Source organism: Stegostoma tigrinum, chromosome 6 (genome assembly GCF_030684315.1).
Source record: "Stegostoma tigrinum isolate sSteTig4 chromosome 6, sSteTig4.hap1, whole genome shotgun sequence".
NCBI lineage: Eukaryota > Metazoa > Chordata > Chondrichthyes > Orectolobiformes > Stegostomatidae > Stegostoma > Stegostoma tigrinum.
Genome location: NC_081359.1, coordinates 108,348,026 through 108,360,153, shown reverse-complemented (window position 1 = coordinate 108,360,153; position 12,128 = coordinate 108,348,026). Strand labels below are relative to the sequence as shown.

The following is a 12,128-nucleotide window of genomic DNA, read 5'->3' as shown; positions in this document are numbered from 1 at the left end:
TGGTAGGCGTGGACAAGTGGACCAAAGGGTCTGTTTCCATGCTGAACAACTCACTGACTCTAAGATCCCATGGTTCATTAATGCCCTTTGGGGAAAGAAATCTGCCCTCCTTACCCAGTATCGTTGACCTGTGACTCCAGTCCCACAGCCCTGTGGTTGACAGCTAGCTGTTCTCTGGATTTTCGGGATGGGCAATGAATGAATGAATCAGTAAGTTATTAGCAAGGAATCAATATCACCAACACAGTTCAAGAATTAGAATTCAGTTTCGAAACCTATGGAAGAGTATTTGTAAATAAAATGACAGGAAAGAGAAGGTGGGAAGCGATTTTCCACAAGGCGTAATCATGGGGCCACAGTCGCACATCTTTTCCAAAAAACGAACTGAATCCCCGGGCAACACCAAATTGACCAGGGGTGGGCGATGGCCTCATGGTATTACCGCTTGGATAACGAACCCGGAGATTCAGGGAATGCTCTGGAAACCTGGCATTGCATCCCGCCAAGGCGGAATTTGAAATCAATCAAAAAATTTGAAATTAAGTGTCCAAAGATGACCATGAAACCATTGTTAATTGTCAGCAAAAACCCATCTGGTTCACTAATGTCCTTCAGGGTAGGAAACTGCCATCCTTACCCGGTCTGGTCTACATGTGCCCCCAGGCCCACAGCAAAGTGACTGACCCTTAACTGCTCACGGGGCAATTAGGGATTGGCAATAAATGCTGGTTGAGACAGAGGTGACAATGTGCAACAAGTAATAAAAAAAATTGCAAATTCTTGGATACCAGACCTTTATCCAGTCTGACCCTTGCCTTCCTGAGATCTCGTCTCTCGTCCTCCCTCTCTTTAGTTCTTTGGCCGCTTGTTATATTGTTTGGTTACCAAACCTTCTGCCAGTGGAACCAGTTCGCCTGGAAGACCTTTAGCATTTTGATCATCTCCCTTAAATATTGCCAGAAAAGTATTACCTCATTGCACTAATTAGGACAAATGTAGGAATGCCAAAATTCTAAATGACCAGCACAATTTGTACTGAAGGAAGCAAGAGTATTGATTCCTTTGGCATGTTTTCTTTGATTCAGCTAGTGATTAATGTAATTGGTAATACTTTAGGCTCCTCAAGCTCTAGGGAAATTTTAAAAGAATGCAGGGATCAAATGTGTCCTTTTTGTTTTCCTATGTATTCCACCAGCTGCAAATGAGCCACATTCTGGACTCAAAATATCTATCAGAATACAATGGCTAACAAATCCCCCCTTGATTAGTCTTTTCGTTCAGCGGGACAAACCACAACTTCTTCAGTCTTGTCTCTAGCATCATCTTAGCAAATCACCTCTGCACTCGATCAAATGCATTCCCATTTTTCCCAAAAGAGGCCATCCAGAATTGGCTGCAGCTCTTTAAATCAGTAGAGGATGGTCCATAATGTTTCCGAGTTGAGGATGTTCAAGGCCTTTCATAGGATCCTGTGCAAACAGGCCCTTCATTCCAACAAGTGCACACTGGCCCTCAGAGCATCCCACCCAGACCCATCCCCCTATAACCCATCTACCCTTCACATCCCTGATCACTATGGGTAATTTAGCACACCCTATCCACCTAGCCCGCACATCTTTGGACTGTGGGAGGAAACCCTCGCAGACACAGGGAGAATGTGCAAACTCCACACAGACAGTCATCTGAGGGTGGAATCGAACCCAGGTCCCTGGTGCTATGAGGCAGCAGTGCCAACCACTGTACCACCATGAGGTTGTAAGGTTGAAGAAGGTCGGCCGCTTGAGCATCAGGATGTTCAAGGACAACATCATCAGGACTGACACCAGGCTCACGGTTTACAGAGCTGTGGTGGCTCCTGCTGTCCTATACGGCTGTGAGACATGGGCTGTTGACAGCAGATACCTCAAAGCTCTGGAGCTGTACCACCAACATGGCCTGCGCAAGACCCTGCGAATCTACTAGGAAGAAAGACGCACCAACACCAGCATCCTCAAACAGGCCAACATCCCCAGCTTCGAGGCACTAGCCACCATAGATTCACTGCGATGGGCTGGACACATCATCTGTATGACCGACATGAGGATCCCTGTGCAGGTGCTCTACTCCCAGCTCCAAAACGGCAGGAGAGCCCCTGAGGGACAGAGGAAACACTTCAGTGGCATCCTCAAGGCCTCACTGGCAAAGTCCGGCTTTCCCACAGGCACCTAGGAATCACTAGCCCAAGGCCCTCCAAAATGGAGCAGGAGTATCGGGGAAGGCATTGAGCACCTCGAGACTTGCTGTCGGGAAAATGTGGAAGCTGGGCGAAAACAGCATAAGGAGCACACTGCCACACCTATGCCCCACCCACCCCTTTCCCATGCCCACCTTTTGCTCCAACTAACTATGGACTCACCCTGAGAGTGGAAGAGAGTCATACTTATCTACGAGGGACCACTAATGATGATGATGATGATGATGAAGATGTTGATGCTGAACAGTCCGGCTGAGACCCAACCAGAAATGTATTAAGTTTTAGCTTAATTTTTCCAGTGGGATGAGACAACTTGAATAAATATATAGTAACTCTGAGCCATTAAAAAAAAGAGTGAAAAGTACACAACTGCGGCTCCACATGGCTAGATTCAATGCTCCTGGATACTTACATGAATTGGAAAGTAGTCCCGAAAGTAGTTCCATAATCTCAGCCTCCGGAGGAAGCGAAAGTTCCGGCCTCCTTGGTAAGGCGTGTTGCGGTCCCAAAACCACCATGTCGCATAGAGCACGGACACAAACCAGAAACGGGTGAAGAGGAGGCCACCAAACAGGGCAAGGCAGCACTGAGCTGTGGAGTGAGGAAAGAAGCCCTGACAGTAACACACTGGCAAAACACTCCCTGAAATCAACTGCAGGCGCTAGTCAATTGCAAAAGATGTGGACCATGGGTGGGCGGTAAGGCTTTTCGAGACGTGATGGTCGTGACAGCACTGGGAGAGAACCTTTAGCACCATGGAGCTTGTGTGGCTCAATGGTCCTCTTTCACTAAGTCAGAATCCCAACATCAAGGGTTTGTTGGCCACATCACCTGAGCCTGAATGAAGCTACAAGTGATCAATATCTTAACTTTTGTTCTGAATGTAATTTAAGGAACACTTACAATTCGGTGCAAAGATCTGACTTATTTCATTCAAGGGCTGTGTCATTGGCTGGACCAGCGTTTGTTGCTCATCCCTAGTTGTCCCAGGTGGTAGTGAGCTGCCTTCTTGACCCACAATGCCCTTAGGAATGGAATTCCAGGATTTTGACCCAGTGACACTGAAGGTGTGGTGATGCATTTCAGGATGGTGAGTGACTTACAATCATTGAGTATTAAGGAATGGAAACAGACCTTTTGGTCCAACCAGTGCACGCTGAACATAATGCCAAACTAAACTAGCCCCACCTGCCCACTTTTGCCCCATACCCCTCCAAATCTTTCCTATTCATGAACTTACCCAAAAGTCTTTTAGAAGTTGTAACTGTATTTGCATTCACCACTTCCTCTCGAAATTCATTCCACACATGAACCACCCTCTGTGTAAAAAAAGTTGCCACTCATGTCTTTTTCAAATCTGTCTCCCCTGACCTTAAAATTATGTCCCCAGTGTTGAAATATGCCACCCTATGTAAAAGACACCTGCCTTTTACCTTATCTGTACCACTCATGATTTTAAAAATCAATGTAAGGTCACCCTTCAACTTCCTATGTTCTAGAGAAAAAAGTCCCAGCCTATCCAGCCATAGAACCAAAACCATCCATCCCAACAGCATCCTGGTAAGTCTATTCTGAACCTTCCCCAGCTTCATAATATCCTTTGTATAACAAGGTGACAAGGACTAAACACTGTACTTGAGAAGAGTCCTCATCAATGTCCTGTGCAACCTCAACATGACTTCCCAGCTTCTATACTCAAAGATCTGAACAATGAAGGTTTGCATGCTAAATGCCTCTTAACGCCTCTATCTGCACATGATGCAAACTTCAAAGAATTTGGAGATGGTGGTGTTCCCATGTATCTGCTGCCCTTGTCCTTCTTGATGGACATGGTCATGTGTTTGGAAGGTGCTGTCTGAGGAACATTGGTGAATTTCTGCAGTGCATCTTGTAGGTGGTACACACTGCCGCTACTGAGTGTCGATGGTGGAGGGAGCGAATGTTTGTGGATGTGGTGCCAATCAAGCGGCTGCTTTGTCCTGGATGGTGTCAAGCTACAGGAGTGTTATTGGAGCTGCACTCATCCTGACAAGTAGGGAGTATTCCATCACTCTCCTGACTTGTGCCTTGTTGATGGTGGACAGGTTTTGGGGGGTCAGGAGGTGAGTTACTTGCCACAGTATTCCTAGCCTCTGACTTGCTCTTATAGCTACCAAGATAACAAAGTGTGAAGCTGGATGAACACAGCAGGCCAAGCAGCATCTCAGGAGCACAAAAGCTGATGTTTCGGGCCTAGACTCTTCATCAGAGAGGGGGATGGGGAGAGGGAACTGGAATAAATAGGGAAGGAGGGGGAGGCGGACCGAAGATGGATAGAAGAGAAGATAGGTGGAGAGAAGAGTATGGGTGGGAAGGTGGGGAGGGGATAGGTCAGTCCAGGGAGGACAGACAGGTCAAGGAGGCGGGATGAGGTTGGTAGGTGGGAAATGAAGGTGCCGCTTGAGGTGAGAGGAAGAACAGGTTAGGGAGGTGGGGACGAGCTGGGCTGGTTTTGTGATGCAGTGGGGAGAGGGGACGAGCTGGGCTGGTTGTAGCTACTATGTTTATGTGGTAAGTCCAGTGGAGTTTCTGATCAATGGTAAACCCCAGGGTGTTGATAGTGATGGTAACACCATTGAATGCCAAGTGGCAGTGGTTAGATTGTCTCTAATCGGAGATGGCCATTGCCCGACATTTGTATAGTGTGAATGTTACTTGCCATTTGTCGGCCCAAGCCTTAATGTTTTCCAGGTCTTGTTACATTTGAACATGAACTGCTTCAGCACCTCAGGAGTTGGGAATGTTCTGGGCATTGTGCAATCATGGATGAACATCCCCACTTCTGTTCTTATGACGGAGGGAAGGTCATTGATGAAGCAGCTGAAGATGGTTGGGCCTAGGACACCACCCTGAGGAACTCCTGCAGAGATGTGCTGGAACTGACCTCCAACATCCACAACCATCTTCCTATGTCCCAGGTATGACTCCAACCAGTAAAGAGTCTGCCCATGGTACCCACTGATTCAAGTATTACTAGGGCTCTTGATGCCACACTTAGTCAAATGCAGCCTTCATGCCAAGGTCTGTCACCCTCTCTTCAGCTCTGGATTTCAGCTGTTTCGTCCACACTTGGACCGAGGCTGTAATGAGGTCAGGAGCTGAGTGGCCCTGGCAGAATCCAAACTGGGTGTCACTGAGAAGATTATTGCTGACCAGATGGTGCTTGATAGCACTGTTGACGACAAATTCCATTTTTTTTCCCCTGATGGATCAGTGCCTCCAACCATTTCTTGATATCTCATGATGTGAATCAAATTGACTGAAGACTGGCATCTGTAACGTTGGAGACGACTGAAGGAGGCCAAAGATGGATCATCCTCTTGGCACCTCTGGCTGATGATGATTGTACATTACTCAGACATGTGGGTACCCTTAGGGACAGAACTCTGGAATCCAGTGACAGTGAACGAACAGTGATATATTTCCAAGTCAGGATGGTGAGTTGCTTGGAGGGAACTTGTAGGTGGTGGCGTTCCCATATGTCTGCTGCCGTTATCCTTCTATAAGAAAGTGGTCATTGATTTGTAAGTTGCTGTCTAAGGAGGCTTGTTGAAATTCTGCAGTGAGTCTTTGGAGGCAGTGCACATAGCTGCTACTGGGCATTAGTGGTGGAGGGACTGGATATTTCTCCCTAGAATGTCTTTCTGCCCACAAGGTCCACATCAGTCTCAAGCTTCTATTTGCACTAATCCCAGCACTGAACCAATAGCCTCATATACTCTGACATTTCAAGTGATCGTCTAAATAGTTCTTAAATGATAGTGTAATTCCCCAAGCAGTGAGTTCCAGATACTTTAGCCTCAACGTCAAATAGCACTTCCTCAAATCGTCTTCCTGTCTGTTAATTTAATTCTGTGGGACTTAGTTATTGACTCCTCTACTAAGGTTAAACATTTCTCTGTATTTATCCAGCCTATGTCAAATATAGCTTAGTAAACACTCCCATAAATTGACTTGGGACTTTTTTACAGGGGCTGTTTGAGTGCAAGTTGTTGGGCTGATGGGACAAGCAGCATTAAGGGTCATGGAGCAGAGGGGGATAAACGTGCTTGAGGCACAGATCAACCTTTCGTCTAATATTAGGACAGGTTTGGAGGCCTGAATGGCCTCCCCATACAGTCACACAGCACAGAAACAGACACCTTGGTCCAACCAGTCCATGCCCACCATGTTCCTGAACTAAACTAGTCCCACCTGCCTGCTCCTGGCCATATCGTTCCACAACCTTTCCTATTCATTTACTTATACCAATGTCTTTTAAATGTTGTAAATGTATCCACATCCACCACTTCCTCAGGAAGTCCATTCCACACGCGAACCACCCTCTGCATAAAAAAAAGCCCCTCGTGTCTTCTTAAATCTCTCTCCTCTCACCTTAAAATTGTGTCCCCAGACTGAAAATCCCCCACCCGAGGGAAAAGACAACTCCCATTAACCCTATCCATGCCCCTCATTATTTTATAAACTTCTATCAGGTCACCTCTCAACCTCCTACGCTCCAGTGGAAAAAAGCCTCAGCCCCTCCAGCCTTACTTTTTAACTCAAACCTTCCACACCTGACATCATCTAGGTGAATTTCACCTGAACTCTAACCATCTGGACAACATCCTTCCTACAAAAACCAAAAGAACTGAGAAAGCTGTAAATCAGGAACGAAAACAAAGTCGCTGGAAAAGCTCAGCAGGTCTGGCAGCATCTGTGGAGGAGAAAACAGAGTTAACGTTTCGGATCCCGTGGCCCTTCCTATAGCCGTGCAACCAGAACTGGACACAGTATTCCAGAAGAGGCCTCACCAACGTCCTGTTGAAGTCTCCTATGGTACATGAGCTTAAAGCAGACCCTTGTCCCCAGTGTACCTAGACATTCAAACATAGCTGTTTGTGGGAGCTTGCTGTGCACATGTTTAATGCCATATGTCTTTGAATTACGCCTGTGAATACACTTCACAAAGCTGGCTTCTTTGGATTGTACTGAGGAGATGAAAGGTGCCATATAAACGCACATAGAACTGTAAAAAAGCTACAGCACAGAAGCGACCATTCAGCCCATCATGTATGTACTGGCTGAATATACTAGCCTCGCATTGTAATCCCACTTTCCAGCTCCATTCTGTAGCCTTGCAGGTTCCAGCATTTAGATACAGATCCACGTTCCTTTTAAATGAGTTCAGGGTTTCCTCTTCAACTCTCAGACCAGGCAGTGAATTCCAGACACCCACTGCCTTCCGGATGAAAATAGTTTTCCTCACATCCCTAATCCATAAGACCGTAAGAGCAGACGTTGGCCATTCAGCCCATTGAGTTGCTCTGCCTTTCAATGAGATCACAGCCCATCTGAAATCAACTCCACATTCCTGCCGTTTCCCTACAATCTTGGATTCCCTGACTGATTGAAAATCTGTCTTTCTCAGCCTTAATGCCCCAGCCCTCTGTGGGAAAGAAATCCACAGATTTACTCCCCTCTGAGAGAAGACGTTCCTTCCACCAATCACCTGAAATCTGTGCCTCCTGATTGTTGACACTTCTTCTGGGGGCAAACAGGTCACATTTTTCTCAAATCTTAACACAAGTTTTTGACAATTCGTTAGCTATCAGATGACCGCAAAAATTCCAAACAGAAGCTGTAGCTTTGAGCTGCATTGAGCAGATCAGTGACTCACCTGTAGATGGGATTACAGGATGGTGAGGAAGAAGGGTCTACGCCTTCCTGCTCCTCTGATGCTGCTTGGCCTGCTGTGTTCATCCAGCTCTACACCTTGTTTTCTCTCTCTTTCAGGAAGGTGAAGTGCTTCGAGTGTGTTATCAGTAAGGCTTAGCTATTTAAGAAACCAGGCCTTGCTTGCAAATCTTACAAACGCTGCTCCTAAAGATGCATCCACACTGTTAATTCGGTGTGTACCTGAAGTGGATTTTATATTTTTGAGTCTGCAACAACTCAGGATCAGTGGTGACAGATCAGGAGGTCACAGACCCTAACTGTGCAGTTAACACGCAGCTGAAGAGGGAAGGCAGAAAGAGGGTTGCGGAAGTCAAATCTCACTTACCGAGGGCAAGGAAGGAGAACACCCACAGGAGGACGACTGCTGTCTGCACCCGGCGATACAATGGCAACCTCAGTGGGGCGAAATTGATGAGCATCCTGGAACCCCCAAGGTGTTTATTTCAATGGACAGAATCCCAGAAGGAAATCAGTGAGACTGCTTCGGGTCACCGTGCAAAGTCTTCTTTCACTGCATGCACTTTAAACAAAGCTAATTGCTTGTTGCAAAAGAGCCACAGTAGATAGCGTTTTTCATTGTTATACAGAGGGGGGAGGGGAAGGCCAAAGGGCCAAGCTTACCTTACCTCATTGACAAAGGTCATGTGTTACAGGCTATGGGGTAGATTCTAATCGTTCCAGTTGCTGCATTCTTCAAATGATTTTATTCAATCCTAGGATGTGTGTATCATTTGCTGGGCCAGCATTTATTACCTGGAGAAATTGGTGGTGAGCTCCCTTCTTGAAGCACTGCAGTCTGTACGGGTGTGGTTACATCGACCCATGAGCTTGCAAACATGAAGCCTCTCTCCCTTTTTGAATAAGGGCATTGTATTGACATTTTAACAGTACTCAGAAACTTTCCAGAGCCTAAGGGACCCAAGTTTGATTCCACCCTCGGGCGACTGTTCGTGTGGAGTTTGCACATTCTCCCTGTGTCTGTGTGGGTTTCCTCTGAGTGCTCCGGTTTCCAGCCACAATCCAAAGATATGCAGGTTAGGTGGATTGCCCATGTTAAATGTGGGGTTACGGGGACAGAGTGGGGGTCTGGGTCTGTTTGGGATGCTCTTGGGACTATCAGTATTGACTTGATGCCAAAAGGCCTCTTTCCACACTGTAAGGATTTTATGATTCTATGACTTAGAGTCATAGAGTCATACAGCATGGAAACAGACCTTTCAGTGCAACCAGTCCATGCTGACCATAAATCCAAACTAAACTATTCCCACCTTCCTGTTCCTGGCCCATATCCCTCCAAACGTTTCCTATTCATGTACTTATCCAAATGTCTCTTAAACGTTGTAACTGTACCCACATCCATCACTGCCTCAGGAAGTTCATTCCACACACAAACCACTCTCTATGGAAATACATCGCCCCTTATGTCTCTTTTAAATCTTTCTCCTCTCGTCTTAAAAATACATCCCCCAGGTCTTGAAATCCCCTGCATTAGGGAAAAGATGCCTGCTACTTAACCTAGATAATAAAATGTGAGGCTGGATGAACACAGCAGGCCAAGCAGCATCTCAGGAGCACAAAAGCGGACGTTTCGGGCCTAGACTCTTCATCAGAGAGGGGTTGGGGAGAGGGAACTGGAATAAATAGGGTGAGAGGGGGCGGCGGACCGAAGATGGACAGTAAAGAAGATAGGTGGAGAGAGTATAGGTGGGGAGGTAGGGAGGGGATAGGTCAGTCCAGGGAAGACGGAAAGGTCAAGGAGGTGGGATGAGGTTAGTAGGTAGATGGGGGTGTGGCTTGGGGTGGGAGGAAGGGATGGGTGAGAGGAAGAACAGGTTAGGGAGGCAGAGACAGGTTGGACTGGTTTTGGGATGCAGTGGGTGGGGGGAGGAAGAGCTGGGCTGGTTGTGTGGTGCAGTGGGGGGAGGGGACGAACTGGACTGGTTTAGGGATGCAGTTGGGGAAGGGGAGATTTTGAAACTGGTGAAGTCCACATTGATACCATTAGGCTGCAGGGTTCCCAGGCGGAATATGAGTTGCTGTTCCTGCAACCTTCGGGTGGCATCATTGTGGCACTGCAGGAGGCCCATGATGGACATGTCATCTAAAGAATGGGAGGGGGAGTGGAAATGGTTTGCGACTGGGAGGTGCAGTTGTTTGTTGCGAATCTCCGCTCAGTTCGCAACAAACAACTGCACCTCCCAGTCGCAAACCATTTCCACTCCCCCTCCCATTCTTTAGATGACATGTCCATCATGGGCTTCCTGCACTGCCACAATGATGCCACCCGAAGGTTGCAGGAACAGCAACTCATATTCCGCCTGGGAACCCTGCAGCCTAATGGTATCAATGTGGTCTTCACCAGTTTCAAAATCTCCCCTTCCCCAACTGCATCCCTAAACCAGCCCAGTTCGTCCCCTCCCCCCACTGCACCACACAACCAGCCCAGCTCTTCCCCCCCACCCACTGCATCCCAAAACCAGTCCAACCTGTCTCTGCCTCCCTAACCGGTTCTTCCTCTCACCCATCCCTTCCTCCCACCCCAAGCCGCACCCCCATCTACCTACTAACCTCATCCCACCTCCTTGACCTGTCCGTCTTTCCTGGACTGACCTATCCCCTCCCTACCTCCCCACCTATACTCTCTCCACCTATCTTCTTTACTGTCCATCTTCGGTCCGCCTCCCCCTCTCTCCCTATTTATTCCAGTTCCCTCTCCCCATCCCCCTCTCTGATGAAGGGTCTAGGCCCGAAACGTCAGCTTTTGTGCTCCTGAGATGCTGCTTGGCCTGCTGTGTTCATCCAGCCTCACATTTTATTATCTTGGAATTCTCCAGCATCTGCAGTTCCCATTATCTCTGCTACTTACCCTATATAGATCCTTCATTATTGTATAAACCTCAGGTTGGTTACCCCTCATCCTCTGACACCCTGGTGAAAAATGACCCGGCCAATCCAGCTTCTCCCTATAACTCCTTTAACTTAATTTCCAATGTATACACTTCTAAAGCAGAAACGTTCTTTCGTTATGTGTTTCTTAAACCCTACAATATCAGGGAAATGCTCATAATAAATGATAACCATGAAACTATCCAGTTGTCGCCGCAACCCGTCTGTTTTAGCAGTATCCCTCTTGAAAGGATTTTGGATTTCCAAAGGGTTTTGGTAAGTTATTGCACATAGGATACTTAATAAGGTAAGAGCCCATGCTTTCAGGTAATATTAGCTTGGATTGAGGATTAGTAAACCATTATTAGAGACAAAGTTGAGATGAAAGGGGCATTTAAGGTTGCTGACCTGTAACTATTGGACAGAAATCAATGCTGGGGCCACAATGATCCTTTGTTCCTTTATTCATTTACAGGATGAGGGCATCGGTGGCCAGGCAACATTTATTGCCCCATCCCTAATTTCACAATTAGGCAGGCAGATAAGAGTCAACCATATTGCTGAGGGACTGGAGTCACATGTGGGCCAGACCAGGTGAGGATGGCAGTTTCCTTCCCTAAAGGGCATTAGTGAACCAGATGGGTTTTTCCAACAACCGACAATGGATTCATGGTCATCATTAGACTCTTAATTCAAGATATTTGTTGAATTCAAATTCCAACATCTGCTGTGGTGGGATTCAAACCCAGGTCCCCTGAACATTATCTGGGTCTCTAGATTAACAGTGCAGTGATAATACCACTAGGCCATCGCCTCCCCTCCAATTATGATCGGCTCTCCTTTGTTAGATGTCTACCCTGCCCTACAATTACGTACAATATGCATTAATGACTGGGCAGGCTAGATGCTGTGGGACAGACCAGAGACCCTTCATCTCAGAGTAAGGATTTGCTCATCTAAGACAGAAATGAGACCATATTTTTCTTTCAGAAGCTGTGAAATTCTTTAAATCAGATGGCTGTAGAGGCTGAGTTGTAAAATTATTCAAGGCTGCTGTAGACAGATATTTTATCAGCAAGGGAACCAAGCGTTACGGGGAAAAAACAGGAAAGAGGTTTTGAGGATTATTACATCAGCCATGATCTCATTGAAAGGTGGCCCCAATGGCCTATGTACTCTATAAGAAATAGAAACAGGAGTAGGCCATTCAGCCCATCAAGCCTGCTCCACCATTCAACAGGATCATGACTGA

General features: G+C 46.9%; 1 protein-coding gene across 1 annotated transcript in view; it reads right to left on the bottom strand.

Annotated features, from left to right (window-relative positions):
- The window catches only part of mogat2 (monoacylglycerol O-acyltransferase 2), a 50,147-nt gene extending 41,603 nt beyond the window's left edge, over window positions 1–8,544 (bottom strand). Inside the window, exons 1-2 of the mRNA XM_048533125.2 lie at window positions 8,316–8,544; window positions 2,646–2,824 (exon numbers count right to left, since the gene is read on the bottom strand). Coding sequence (XP_048389082.2) covers window positions 2,646–2,824; window positions 8,316–8,409 — 273 coding nt within the window. The 5' untranslated portion in view covers window positions 8,410–8,544. The remainder of the gene's footprint in view (window positions 1–2,645; window positions 2,825–8,315) is intronic.
- Between the last annotated feature and the right edge of the window lie 3,584 nt (window positions 8,545–12,128).